This window comes from Myzus persicae, unplaced genomic scaffold (genome assembly GCF_001856785.1).
Source record: "Myzus persicae strain clone G006 unplaced genomic scaffold, MPER_G0061.0, whole genome shotgun sequence".
Classification (NCBI taxonomy): Eukaryota; Metazoa; Arthropoda; class Insecta; order Hemiptera; family Aphididae; genus Myzus; species Myzus persicae.
Genome location: NW_019101235.1, coordinates 37445 through 53322, shown reverse-complemented (window position 1 = coordinate 53322; position 15878 = coordinate 37445). Strand labels below are relative to the sequence as shown.

Genomic DNA, 15878 nt, shown 5'->3' with positions numbered 1-15878 from the left:
ACTTGGCCATGAATGGAACATAGTTAGCTTCAATGAAGAGTTGTGTAGCAATGTTTTTGACTTGGCTAACATTTCTGCAGTCTATCAACCAAAACCTTGCAGATAAAGTTGTTGTGAATGTTACACAATCTTTGACAAAAGTTAATGGTGTTCCTCCGGTAACATCATCCCACTGGGCTTTAGACTGACCGCCTGTAGGTACGTAATATTTGGTTTTAAGTCCAACCAACTAGAGAATACAACTTGTAGGTACCTAGGTGATTACTAACCTGACATACTGCAAAGCAATCTCAATGTAGGAGCATCGCCTGAATACTGGTTTATCATTCCTTTAGTAGTGGCTTGGGGCAAAGGAATAGTCAGAGTAATTGCTTTATGAAACTTTCTTCTACGAGGTTCAATGGTAACGACAGGAGACACCGCAACACGGTTACCAAACAATTTTGCTACCAATTCAACAGGAATAGGTTGAGCCTAAATAATTGTAATAAAAAATGTACATTATGATCATGAGGAGTTATCAATTTATCATACCTGTAAGCCAACTTTTATGCGTTTTGTTAATGCATTGGTTGGAAATAATGCTTGCACCTGCGGTACAACAGTAGAAGACATAACTCCACCTTCTGGACCAACAGGATGTATTTCTTGACGTAATCTTGAAACAATAGCAAAATATTGAGGGAAATCTAATGTCAGGATTCGTTCTATGCGACTAGTTCTGAGGTCTTCAATCTGCCTGAGTTCTTCTCCTTCAAAGCTATCATTAAGTACCTCTTGTACAGCTTCTTCATTAGCTTCCAAACTATGCTCCTTCCATGTCGTTCCATTTTCTGACCTTAACACAACTAGCTCTCTTTCTCTTCCTCGCAATGACGCAAAATGAGGTACTTCAATGATGACAGGTCTGTTTAAAATTTTAAATTAAAATAATATTACAACAGTGAAAAATTTTAAATATAGAATTATAACTCAAGAAATACCCCAAAAATTTGGCTCCTGCTGGGCCAAGTTCGAGTATTCTACTGGCTAATGCTTCTCCTTCCATCAAAGGTGGTGGGTTAACCATTTTGTCTCTCCGCAAATAACGACATGTAACTCGCATAGGACTTGGTGCCTTTCGTGGTGGAATAATCACTCTTACACCCGATTGTCGGCATCCTCGCATTGCTCCTCCACGAGCATCCACCAAAAAACTAACTAAGAAACTAAAATTAAAATTAAATAATTAATATTATCTTTAAAAAATGAATGTACAAAAATAAATAAAACAGTGCACTAGAAAATTAAGATATAATGTGCTTATTGAAGTCAGTACGATTATTAGGTATACCCTACGATCAACTCATGCCCTAAATGATTCAAACATGCTAAAAAAATCAAAAATTAAAAATGTCAGTAATACTTTAAAGGAACTATTTGTACTTTATAACACATTCTATTAATTCAACAATAAAATACACAAAACTCTATCTATAGAGTACATATTAATTGTGTACTTTATTTAACTTACTTTTTCCAACGGCTTTTTCTGTACAAATGCCAATGCCGTTCAAATTTTAAGTTAAAAACATAAAATTTGAAATTAGTGCTGTTATTTACATTGTCATATAAACAGATAAATTTCAAAATTCAATTTTATTTATAAAGTAGTTTATAAATAAACTTTTAGCTTACACAATTTAACTTAACATTAATTATTATTTATTAGTTAATATTATAGTACATATCTATTTATAATTGATTTATTTAGATGTTATATATTTTATAATTAATGATAAAGTATAAAATATATAAAGTCAATATTTTACAACTGTGTAACACAATTATAATAAATATAATTGTATTATACATGAGAGTAATGGTAAAATTTATAGTTATTACTAATAGTAAATTTAAATTAAATTACAATAGAATCTACTCATGCAGTGATGTTAGAGTAGTATTATTGAAACTAACAAATAAATCAGTACGCTACAGTGTTACCTTACCATTCAAAATTCCTAAACTTAATGTGAAAATATAATCAAAAATGCTAAATAAGTGTTTTCAAATATGAGTTTGTTAATATAAGATAATTGGTACATATCTATTAAAGAGCACAAAACATAATGTATTAAATTGTTCATAGCACGCACACCTATAGTATGGCATTAAGAGCACAGCAAAATAGTGTTAGAATTTTAAAATAAATGTAATATAAAAACAAAATATGAATAGAGCATTAATGAAAAATGAGTAAGAAAGAAACAAAAGATTAAAATGATATATCAAGTTAGTGTTTGTTGTGTTTCATTCAAAAACATTCACTCAGTCTACCTTTCGCGCCACATTCCAGTAGTATTTCCACGAGGGCCGAGCATTGCCAACGATCTCTCAAGTTTATCCAACCTGTCGGTATAAAATGCAAATGGGTTTTCTCCAATGCACAAGATGCACATAAATAAATAATAATGCATTCTCGTACACAAATTAACATATAATAGTTATTGTACATAAATAATTATATAGGTAGTTATTATTATTAAGCTATTTATAAACAACATATTGTCATGCCTTAAAAATAAAAAAATATATTTTACACAATTTGTAGTAATATTATATCTAATTCAACTAATTTATCTATTTTAAAATAATAATATAACAAAATATTTGTAGTCTTGTGATTATTAAGTGTGATTTATATCATAAAATTAATAAAATTACAAATTAACAGAAACTTCCTAAAAAGGGTAAATACATAGTACAATTTTTAATTTAAAATATAAAAAAAATCATTTTTTTTATCATATTTTTAGAAAATTTAAATTTGACTTTCTACTTTTATGTTCATTTATTTTTTAAATTGGTCTTGAGCCCGGCAACTATGGCCTTTGCTATTGCAGGGGTTAAGGTTTTTTTTTTGTGGGGTTGGAACAGCAACTTGTGTATGCGTGTCAAGGTTTTTACCACTAAGAACCTAAGTGGTTAACCATCCAATCTAGTAGCAGTGGATGGTGCATACTCTCAAGCAAGTTGCGTAACTGATTGCAGCAACCGTGACACACCATGCCACTAATTTCATTATTAATGTAAAAATTGACTTATAATACTGAATTTTAAATTCTGAACACAGCAATGGATGTATTACTTTTTTGTTTTAGTCTGAAATAACTTTTAGGACTTAAAAATGCATTGATTTTCAAAGAAGTAGATTGTTACTGGTAGAAAATTAAATAGAGTTTGCACTTTGAAAGGTCTAAAATTAAAAACTAGCAGTACTTCGAAAAATTACCGAGAAAACAAAAACACAATTAATATGGAAGAATAGGAATTGCAACACAAAAACCAGTTTAAATTTCTTTTGATTTATGCATGATTAAATTTTTGTCATTAGTTAAAAAATCTTGAACATTCAATAAAAGATTCTTCATAAGTTTTTAAAACTGGAAATTAAAAACATAAGTTTAACAAAAGGCCACAAAATATGTTATGAAGGTTTGAAGTTCAAATTTTGATGACATTGGAAAAAACATGTAATATCGATTTATCCTCTAACAATTTTTGGTATTTTGTTGAAACTCTAAAAATTGTAATCAAAAAAAGTTGAAACATTCCATAAATATTTAAAATGTTAATTTATAATATAAATTTAATTCTATACACAACAAAATTTTCAAAATATTTACAGTAAATTAAAAAATTCCTTATGGTAATATAAATAATAAATATGTAATAAAATATGCTCAGTAATAAAGGCTGATGGACCATCTCCGTTTTTTATATGTTATGATTTATCAATCTAATAATGGTGAGTTCCCTGGTTTTTTAATTTAGTTTATGACAACATTTCATCATAACAGCGTTTTAATTAGTTATCAATTTTAAAAGTTAATAACATTAACTTCTATAAAATAGTTTATAATATGATGAACATGTATAGTAAAATAAATGTTTAAATGTTCATATTTAAAAAATACATAATTTTTATAGTTACAACCAAAGCTACAAATAATTATTATGAATTACTTATAAATAACTTCATCTTAAATTTAACTTATTTAATATACTTTCGTGCTCAGTGCTCAAATAATGCCATAAATTTAACCATAGGTGCAAAGTCCAGTGAAATAACAAATAAGCTTTATACAAAAGATAATTTTTCCATTGTTATACATAAATATGTATAAAGACAAAATGTAATGTATTAATATTCATTGATTATATATCCTTAACATTTTATTAAGCCTTATTGTTCTATAATTATTATTTTTTTTTACCACATAAAACTTACCCAATATTTACAGGCGAACGGCAGATGTCAATGTTGTCAGATAGTAAGCTACCTCCTGAGGGGTTGGGTGAATACTGGGGTGAAACATAATGTGTATTACTTACATACTCATTTGCAACTGTTGAAAAAAATGGACACATCCATTAATTATAAAAAAACATAAAAAGAAGTTAATCAGATTAATTACAATGTACATAAGTGTCATTTTACTGTTAATTACTAAAATTACTAATCAGAATAAGTGATTGTAATAAATAGCCCAATTAAGTTTATTAAGAAAAATTACAAACAAGATATAAAGACTAAATGTTAGGTTCTAAGATCACATTGCTTACCACCCTGACAAAATATAATGCTACATTATTATAGTTTATAAATAATGATTATTTAGCATTTTTGGGATAACTAAATATTGAGATTTTGTAAAATAGTAAAAATGTTGTATATTAAACCATTAAAATACTGTAGAACATAAATGGGAAGTTAGAAAATTGTAAAAATTGTAAATTTACAAAAAAATATTTTTCAATATACTAATCTAAACTTATGAACACTTAAGGACATAAGTATATGCAAAAAAAAATATTAGAACAAACAAAACTTACTGGCTGAATCATTAACTATATCTGTTTTTTCGTCTCTTGTAACATCTATTTTTAATGAATCATCTCCTAATGATTTCATATCATCCACTGTCATATAACGATATTGATGTTGATCATTCAACATTGGATCTTCATCTACGAAAAATTAATTAATTTATGAATATAATTACTATAACATTCAACATACATAGGCATAAATTCATATTAAAAGAAATTGAACGGAAAACATATATTTATAAGACAAACATTTATTGATATATTCTACATTGTGGAAAATATTTACATTCACTATCGTTCACTCAAATAATTAATAAAATAATACAAACATATCAAATATGAAACATTCCAAGTATAAAGACAAACAATAAAATATAAATCCAACACAACACATTGTAATGCATGTTGTAATTAATAATAAAACTGCAGGCGCTATGTCTATTTGTTCAGTATTATAATATCTTATCTTGTGAATAACATAAACTTTAGTTCATTTAATAATAAATTTATAAACAAAACATTTTTTTCTTATTGGAACAATCTCATCAACTAGGAATTCAAAATAATACATTAGATAATTCTTCAAAGCACATTGTCGATTATATTGTTTAGATGGATTATTTATAATATTATATACAGATATTTTTGAAAACAAAGCTCTCTCTGAAATGTTACGATTATTCAGATCAATTTGGAACTTCATACAAATATTACTTTTAATGACTATTGTGTATGTGTTATAAATGTATGCATTAGGCAAAGCATTAGAAAAAAATAGTCTTCAAGAGGGTCTTTCTCCCCCTCCCAAAAAATAAATAAATAAAAATATAGTAGTCAATTTAGACATTTAAATAGGTATTTGACTTAGGAAAATAGTTATAATTAAAATGCACATTTTGCATTGATTAATAAATAATAATAAATAATAATAAACAATAAACTATAATAAAACATAAATGACTTATATAACTAAATAAGTGATTCATTGGTGGTTACAAGTAGTCGTTTAGTTGTAAATTACTAATATTAGTTAAATATCGTAAAAAAAAAATTGTGTCCACTTAACTAAGCTTGTCCATGTATAATCTTATAATCATCTCTAATACCTATGTCTTAAAAATGTATTGAACCTAATTTGAATTAATTCTGTAAATGATGGTAATATTAATATAATTATATGTAACAAAATAATAACAACCAAATTTAACTGAACCTAGCAGTCAGTTGATTGCAGAAAATGTTAAAAAATGATTAAATGCTTTGAAAATTAATTACTTAATACTCAGTTAATAGTTCTAAATTTTCTTAGTGTAATAATAATCCAAATATCAATGGATTTCAAGCTTCTTTATTGTTTTCCTAGCTGATTATAGGTATTTAGGCAATAGTTACAAAGTTATTAAAATGCATCATTGAAAATAATTATTGTAATTAATTACACAGTTAGGATTTCAAAGAAGTAAATATGTTAAATTGTAATTGATATAATCTTGGATTTGAAGAATAATTATGATTTAGTCATTATTTTAAATTTAGGTAATTTGTAATGCACAGTATACCATAAATCATTGAATAGTTTTTACCTAAATACTTGTATCAATGCATAAAACAAAATTATTATGGTATAACTGCATAAGTAAACATAAGAATAAAATAGTAATAACAACTTGTATATAATACAGCATTCATAACACAATTGATTCTCATAAAAAAATGTTATAAGATATTTTAATTTAAAACACAATGCCTCTTTAACTTAATATAGCAAAATTTTAGCATGCAAATATATTATAAGTAAAATGGTTCAGTCATGGACCATAACAAATGTATTGTTCACTAAACAAACACCTGTATAACCATTAACAATGCTAACAATAATTTTAAACAGCCGCATTATAATGTCATTAAAAATTTTTGTATTATATGCACACACCCTGAATCCTTTATAGGATCAACAAACAATCAAATCACAATAAACATTTAATGACTGTACCTAAATTTGTATGCCAATACATCAAAAATAAATTGTTATATGGCCCCTTATTTTATAACTTTAATAGCTGTTAATAATAAAATACAATCTGTTTGACTGTATAAATTGGAAAATTATTCTACTTTTTTATTAACTACAAATATAGTGTTAAATAAAACACATGTTCTGTAATTTTAAATAATATATAAAGGAAAATGATTACATGAATTGAATTTTAACAATATTGTTAAGTAGTCAGTATTTTATATTATAAAAAAAATAATATAAATAATTAAATTCTCAATTAATTATAATAAATAAGTCTAATTTATAGAGTATTGATTGTAGATTGATATAATTTATGAAGACTCTTGTATTACATTTATATGAAATGAAAGCTATTACAAGCAAACACGAAAGCAATGCAATGTTAACACTGATATCATCAAGCAAAATATAAATTAGCGTGAGAACGTATTTTCCTATCTCTCGTTTTTTTTCTTTCCAACTTACGTAGAACATTTCGACCTTGATAGTATGGAAGATAAATATGTTGCGCATGTGCCGGCTTGCCGTAATCGTTCATGATCACCGACAAGACATCATCACCACCTGTCTCAAATATGTGTCCCAAAAAAATAATAATAATAATAATTAACCCAATAAGCAAACCACCTAAGAAAAGCTCCACTTTATAACATGATGTGTTCTTAAGACAACCCACCATTTAATTTTACAAATGCAGTTAGTAACAACAAAATATACAATATTTAGTTAGTCAAAGCTTAAATTGTTTCTACTGAACAAGAATTTTACGTTACCTCCTTCATCTTCAGAATCGGACATAAATGTTTCTTGCATTGACTCAGGAGCTATAACCTTGTATTTTTCTTCAATAGTGCTAGTGGTTGTAGTGGTTATAGTTGTTTCAGAAACTACTTTTAATGTTTCTACAACACTTATGTATCCTAATCTGTGAGCTATGTTTAATGGTGTTTGTCCTTGCTATGTCAAAATATCCAAACTTTTAATCACTTTTATAGAAATTATTTAACATACAAATTATTTTACCATATTTTGAAGATTTGGAGATGCTTTGCTCTGAAGCAATAGTGTAATGACAACTGTATGGCCTTGTTGAGCAGCCTGGTGGAGAGCTGTATAGCCAGATGATGTTTGAACATCTACCGCAGCACCTTTATCTAAGAGGAATCTCACCATATTGAGTTGACCGTAATGACTTGCTACATGTAAAGGAGTAAATCCGGTCTGAAAAAATTATAAAATTATAAAATAAATATGAATAAAATACAATAAATGTAATTTTCTTACCTTAGTCGTTGCATTAATATTTGCATTATTGTCAACTAATACACTTGCAACATTTACTTTATCTTCTTGAGCACAAAGATGTAAAGGTGTCAAACCATTCTTCAATGACAAACATAATAATGATTAATAAATAAAATATAAAAAAAATTTGATTATCTAATGATAAACTCATCAGTCATACGATACCTTTGACTGCAGGTTGATTTCCGACTTGTGTTCCAATAATAGTTTAGACATTTGCTCATGACCTTCCTGTGCACTCAGGTGTAACGGACTAAACCCAGCTTTAGACTCAGCATTCGCATCTGACTCGTTCATCAACAGTGTAGTGGCAACATCCAACTGGAATACAAGTGTTGTACAGATATGCTCCACCACACAAAAAATAAACTACAGTGCAATAGTTACCTGATTCTTCTTAGCAGCTATATGCAACGGTGTGTAACCATTTTTAGCTGCCATGTGTGGTGATGCTCCATTATCAAGAAGTAAGAATACCGTATCCTGGTGGTTATAGTGACTAGCCACATGTAACGGTGTAACGCCATTCTAATTTACAAATAAAATATAATCTAATTATCTAGAGAGAACTCTTTCATAATGCTTCATTTGAATGTCCAATATTAAATAGATTATTTATATAATATAATATTTAATGTACATTTTTACATTAAAGGCATTCAAAATAATGACAGATCCTAATTCTAAAAAGTATAATTAATTTGTTTACTAGTTTGAGTTTCACTTTTAACCAATTAAAAATGTTAATATACTAATTTGATAATGTTACATAACGCATTGTTCAGAGGTCTAAAAATTTAATTATAAAATTTAATAAATGTGGTCATAACACAAAAGCTAAGTATTTTCTATTTTTTCTATTTTATGTAGAACTGTGTTAATATTACTATTAAATTATAACTTTCAAAAAACAAAATTGTTAATAGTAAAAATAAGACAGCAATTTTTGAAAACCCAATGTCTTACAAAAATAACTTGAGACGTTGACATTTTTTTATTCAATATGATATGTTTAATAATACATTTTTTATTTATCACATTATTTGTTTTATCATAAAGCTACTTGGTGGATAAAATGTATCATTAATTTTAGAATCATCACACTGGTTGATAGTAATCAGTCAGTCAGTGACAAAAAAATATGAATTTGAAATTACAAATCCAAATAGAACTAAGTTAACTACAATTTCTATGTTTAGACACCAAGGAAGTTGCTCTGCTACATGGTTTAATATGAAACTATTTGATTAGTTCCACTGTTATTGATTTATATGAATTTAATAATAAATCTTTGCATACAATTGAATCAATTAATAGTGTTATAATTTTCTAAGATTAATATTTTTATGATAATAATAAAATAATTAAAATTGTTTGAGGATAAATTGTTATTATATGTTAATATCCAATGTTGTGGTCCAATGAAGTATGATATTAATGGAAAAATCTAAAACGTTTAAATTTAGATAAAAGGAAATCTTCAAGTTTCTAAAATAATATTACCATTAACTAACAAACTTTATAACAAATTACATTTTAAATGCCAACAAAAAAATGAAGAATTCTTATTAAAGACAATTAATAATACATAATAAAAGGTGGGAAGTGGATATCACTCAGCTTTATTACAAGTAAAGTATTGAGTGGGTTACTGTAATGGATATGTTAAATTTAAATCAAATGATAAATCATTGCATACAAGTAAACAGACTATCAGCTTATATAACTAATAATATTATATAATATTATTTTAAAGTAATTTATTTTACAATTATTAATTAATATAGTATGAGTTGGTTGAATTGATTTTTGCCTAGAGTATTGCATTTTAAAATGTCATATGTATTAAGTTTAATATTATACTTTAATAGTATAAAGTATTATGAATAATACACCAAATACAAAATTGATTTTGAAACTGGTTTTATGTAATTATTCAAATTTTTCTTTAATTTTGTTTTTTGTTTTTCTTGTTGCTTTTTAAAAATTCTGGGAATTTTCAATTTTGATGTCTAAAGTTCCAACTAGATTCAAATTTCCATCAGAAATTAACCTCGAAGATGAAAATCAAAGTAATTATTTAGACTACTAATCAGTTATTGTGTATAGTGTATACATACACACAAAAAAACACAGCATTGTAAAATCAATACATATTCATTGCTCTGCTCAAAATTTCAAATGAACTAAAAAAAATTAATCCATATTTCATATACCTATTTGATGATAAATATTACATTTGTGCAGTAATATAATTTTTTTTTTATAGAATAATAAATTGCATTTTCTATACAATATTAAAATTATATATTTTAAGTTAAAATTATCTAAATATTAAACTTACTCTGCCTTGAGAATTAACTGGTGCCCCTTTTTCCAAAAGCATACTAGCCACTGCAATATTCCCATATTTTGCAGCTAAATGAAGAGGGGTAAACCCTTTTTTAGTGGTCGACACTAAAGAACTTCCACTTTCCAATAAAGCAGTTGCCACTTCGTCATGTCCTTCTTTAGCTGCAATATGTAAAGGTGTGTATAAATCGGTAGTTGTAGTGTCTACTGAAGCACCATGTTGAAGGAGTAATGTAACAATCTGAGTATGACCAAGTCTACATGCCACATGAAGTGGTGTTTGTCCATGCCTAGCTTTGGAATCCACTGTAGCTCCAGAACGCACCAAGACTCTCACAAGATCAGACTGGTTAGCTCTAGCAGCCAAATGCAAAGGACTTTCTCCACGAACTGTACTGGCATCTGGGTAAGCACCATGACTGACTAAAACAAGGGCAATATTCATACAGCCCATAAAACTGGCAACATGTAATGGTGTTAGGCCAGACTAAAAATAAAAATAACATAAATATATAAATATTTATTTACTCAAAAATATGCACAGTAAATAATAAATATTAAATAGTATTATTATAAAAATGCATACTTCTGTTGTTGCTTCAATAGATGCTCCGTGTTTTAATAAAAGTTCAACAACTTTAATTCTATTCTTTTTACAAGCTATATGAAGAGGAGTAAAACCGTTTAATGCTCTGGCATCTGGATCAGCATGATGATCTAATAGTGTTTTTGCCACTTTTACATGTCCACAATGAGCTGCAACGTGTAAACTGGTAAGATAATCAACAGTGACATCATCCACAGGGACCTTATAAGTTAAAAGTACTTTAGCCGCGTCCACATGATCTCCTTGAGCTGCCATATGCAAAGGGGCTAACCCATTCTAAAAAAATAATGTATCTAAGTTATCACTGCGTATAACTTTAATAAATAAACAAATAATACCTTTGTTTTTAATGTTCTAGGAGTGTTGGTTTGTAATAAACGTTCAATAACGTGATCATGTCCAGACCTTGCTGCACAATGTAATGGGGTAAGACCATCTCTAGTCTTAGCTTCAATATTAGCACCCAATTGAATTAACAAATCAACCATATTTAATTTTCCCCATTTAGCAGCTACATGTAATGGTGTTATATTATGCTATTTGTAAAAATATTAATTTTAGTTTTCAAACACAAAAAAGTGTAAAATTTATTACATACTTTAGCAGTAAAATTTACATCTGCCCCTTTTTGAACCAACATAGAAGCAACATTGTTATTACCATAGTGGGCTGCTATGTGTAATGGAGTAAATCCACTTTTAGAAGTGACATCAGGATTATGATCGTTCTAAAATAAATATTTAATTTATGTTCAATATGCCCATCAAGAAGACGTCGCACTAGCATGTGTTGTCTCCATCTTACACGAGTACAACATAGAAAATTTTCGTTTACAAGATTCAATAGTGTGCTGTTAGCTTTGGTATTAAAGTGAATTTACCTATTATAAAATTTAAAGGTAAAATTATTATTTAAGACCCCACTTAGGTTTTTATTGATATTATTATTTTTAAGTAAGGTATGATCATTTTCAAATGTAGTTTCGAAAAGATCAAAATATCAATAAAAGCCTATGTGTGACCCTAAATAATAATCTTACCCTTAAATTGAATAATAAGTCAATTCACTCTAATAACAAAACTGGCAGAACACTACTGAAACTGGTGATCAAAAATTTGGTATATCGTAAGTGTATGACGGAGACAACGCATGCAACGTCCTCTTAAAATAGAATATGAAATTACGGAAATGGATTTTAACAAAAAACTATTTTAAAAATATTAAAACATAATTTAAAAAAAAAAAACTAGTATAAAAATACTTATAAAGTTTATCAAAACCTGTAATAACAAGCTAGTGGCCTTGGTATCATCCTTCTTAGCAGCTATATGAAGAGCAGGTAATCTTACTTTGCCTTTAGTATCATTTTCCAATAATATAGCAACAACTTTATCATGGCCTTGTTGCATGGCTACTGCTAAGGGTGAAAATCCATCCTAAAAAACAATTATAATAATTAGTTTATATGTTATTATACTTAAATATACTAAATAATAAATAGTAATTTCTAGGGCACTTACATACTACATTTTAACTTTAAAAATCAAATGCTCTAGTTTTTTGTTACTTGACAATTATTTGAATTATTGAGTAGGTAGTAAAATTACAACATTTTTAAACAATTTTAAGTTCCTCAACAATTTTTATATTTTAATTATTAATTTTCACCTAGGGTTTGAATACTAAATATCAAATATAAATATGTCAGTAACAATAACTGAATCAAATAATATTAGTCTATTTCAAATATTTAGTAAACACAGCTGTTTTTGAATATACTCAGCTGTTTTGAGTACTTAGGAACAACAAGTACTTGACACTACAATTCAAATTGTTAAAAAAAATGTTCTTATGTAATTATCTCTTGTTATTTTATTAAAACAATACAATATTTAAGTAACCTTGGATAAGGAAACTAAATATAATTTGTATTTAATACATGAAACCATAATTATTAAACAAAACTTTCATGGTCCAATCACTAAAAAGTTCAATTAAGAACATTTAGCCTATATTTTCAGGATAACTATACGTAATTTATTATTCAACACTAACAAGAGTAAATTGTTAAATGGATCCAATTGTTAATAGAAACCTTGAACACAATCAACCTGGTTCTACCTACTGTTTATTTATGAATGTCATTTAATTTTGTCTAAAGTAAATCTAAAATTATTATATACACAATATAAACTTTAATATATTTCACCTCAGTTACTAAAAGTTGATTAGCACCATTTCGCAAAAGTAATTCAACAATGCTACAATGATTTTCTTGTGCGGCCATATAAAGGGGTGTGAAACCACTATGCGATTGTATATTTATAGAAGCATTATTTTCCACTAACACTTTGACAATTTCTTCTTGGCCAGCTAAAATTGATTTTTAAATTAATTATTAAGTTACCTAGCTATAAGTAAACTAACATAATATCATGGTAGAATTAAGACATTAAAATGCTCACCAGCGTGTACTTACCTAATGATGCAATATGAAGCGCCGAATTTCCTTTTTTGGTTACAGAATTTACAGAACATCCTCTTTTTAATAAACATTTTACTATATCTACATGACCATCTTTTGCAGCTAAATGGAGAGCATTGAGTCCATTCTATATTCAACATATAAAAATAGATAACATACAAATACTAATTATGCAAAAATTGTAAAAAGAAAGAGATACTCACAGTATTTGCTGTATTCACGTCAACGCCTGTACTTTCAAGTAATTGTAAAACTTTTTCTAAATTTCCTGATCTTGCAGCTCTTAAATATGAAGTTGCTGGATCCACCTAGAACATATACATTAAAAATTATTATAAATGTAAATAATAATGTGTTGTTGAATGTAGTACCTAAGAATATTTTTCAATGATAAATTACATACCTAGCTTTAATTAGTTACACAATTATTGTGTATTTAGTTCGAGTGAACTTAATTTAACATAAATGATTTGGCAGAATTCAATGACCAATCATTGGCGGTTTTAAGGAGGGAGGATCAACTTCTCATTTTCAAGGAAGTACAAAGTAAATATAATAACTTTCTGTTCTTTCCGTAGCAAATGTTAAAAATAATAATAAATAGTATGACATAACCATGTAATACGTTACCACAAATATGTGTAATTGTCAGCCGTGGATTTAACCCTGATTGCATTAATAGATATAAAATATATAGGTATAGAATGAAAACGATGTCGTTAATGTAAATAGTAATTTGTATGACAGTAATTATAGTTTGGTGGTTTAGGGGTGCTAGGTTTTTTTTTAAATCAATATAATAGAAAACTCCCAAAAAATGTAGGCTATTTGCTAGATGCAAATAAAAACTCCATTATAATTAAATAATATTAAGTACGCAGGAACTAAATTTCAAAAAAAAATTCAATTAAAAAGCCTAAAATTTAAAAACTTGAAAAATACCTAACATAAGTTAAATAAGTTAGGTTAAACTACATAACCAATTATCAATCTACACAAATTACTAAATTGGATCAATAAGTATCAAAGTTCATGTTTAACTATGTATTAACATTAGAGAATTTCTATGAAAACATATTTTGGAGGGAATAAATGTATAGTAAATGTAACAAATGGTAAAAACTTTTAATATTTACAAAAAAAAATTACTTTTTTAAGCTTTTCAAATTCTCAAATTCTCTTACTTTTATTTCGATTTATGTTAGTAACATTTTTGTTTCTGAGGCAAAAAATCATGACAATTTAAATACACGGTTCCTCATAAGATATAGATATTAATATTCAAAATAACTATTTTTTCTCATACAATTTTACTTATTTAGTCATAGGTACCAAATTTAAAATAAATTAATTGAATAGAAAATGTTCGACACTGCGTATATTATTATTGTATATTTATACATAATGATATTTTCATAATATTTAGGCTAATTTATTAACTATTTATACGACGAAATCTATTCACATTATATTACGGAAAGACGCACTCACAATATAAAGCCATGTGCGATGTTTTTATCAAAAATTAGTTTGATCATTAATCATAGATAGTACAATTTATTTAAAATAATCAATGTTTATACAAACCTAAATAAAAAATAATAATAATGATATAAATATGATTTAACATGAACACATTTCCATAAATGCTTGTAGCCAGTAGGTACCCTACACCTTAGAACTTACTGTACCGCGGAGCGAAATCCCCGTTATTAAGGCATAGCAAAGTTAAAAATATTATTAAAAGAACTCAAAGTTTGTAATTTATCCAGGGAGTGGAAACATCTGTGGAAATCTATTTTTTAGTGTAATTTGCTAAATGCAAATTCGCTAAGTTATAAGACAGAGACAACTAGACAAGCGTATGACACATACGGGTGTGACGTTCTCCTCTTAAAAATATTTAAGAATAAATTCTACCTATTTCATTTCACGGTGAAATATAAAAACAATAGTATCTCAAACATTTTTCACTTATTTCTATAAATATCAAATTGATTTAAGATAGCTACATACGTAGTTCGTGTCTATAGAAAAATAATTAATTACCAGGCTAATTTATAAAAAATCTCGAAGCACATTTTTGTATCTCTGCCAATATATTTTAACAGTAACGTCTATATCTCGACCTATACTCAATAGGCTCAACTTATACATCTTATACTTTAGTTTAGTCATTGTATCCTTCCTGATTAATACATAATCAGAAGAAAAACACTTGTAATATCCGGGGA

The 15878-nt window shown here is 27.1% G+C and overlaps 1 protein-coding gene across 5 annotated transcripts in view; it reads right to left on the bottom strand.

The window, feature by feature from the left end:
* LOC111028286 (ankyrin-3-like) overlaps positions 1-15878 on the bottom strand; it is a 30839-nt gene that overhangs the window by 2156 nt on the left and 12805 nt on the right. For 2 of the 5 annotated variants that reach the window (XM_022306869.1, XM_022306871.1), the window contains exons 2-22: positions 13848-13952; positions 13639-13771; positions 13369-13532; positions 12440-12595; positions 11758-11886; positions 11498-11695; positions 11139-11435; positions 10545-11039; positions 8588-8728; positions 8366-8521; positions 8180-8278; positions 7919-8116; positions 7669-7852; positions 7361-7459; positions 4879-5013; positions 4274-4391; positions 2320-2391; positions 984-1208; positions 535-907; positions 270-474; positions 3-192 (exon numbers count right to left, since the gene is read on the bottom strand). In XM_022306869.1, the coding sequence (XP_022162561.1) occupies positions 3-192; positions 270-474; positions 535-907; positions 984-1208; positions 2320-2391; positions 4274-4391; positions 4879-5013; positions 7361-7459; positions 7669-7852; positions 7919-8116; positions 8180-8278; positions 8366-8521; positions 8588-8728; positions 10545-11039; positions 11139-11435; positions 11498-11695; positions 11758-11886; positions 12440-12595; positions 13369-13532; positions 13639-13771; positions 13848-13952 (3872 nt within the window). Of the gene's footprint in view, positions 1-2; positions 193-269; positions 475-534; positions 908-983; positions 1209-1513; positions 1532-2319; positions 2392-4273; positions 4392-4878; positions 5014-7360; positions 7460-7668; positions 7853-7918; positions 8117-8179; positions 8279-8365; positions 8522-8587; positions 8729-10544; positions 11040-11138; positions 11436-11497; positions 11696-11757; positions 11887-12439; positions 12596-13368; positions 13533-13638; positions 13772-13847; positions 13953-15878 lie in introns of all 5 variants that reach the window. The other 3 variants (XM_022306872.1, XM_022306873.1, XM_022306874.1) reach the window with 3 other exon arrangements.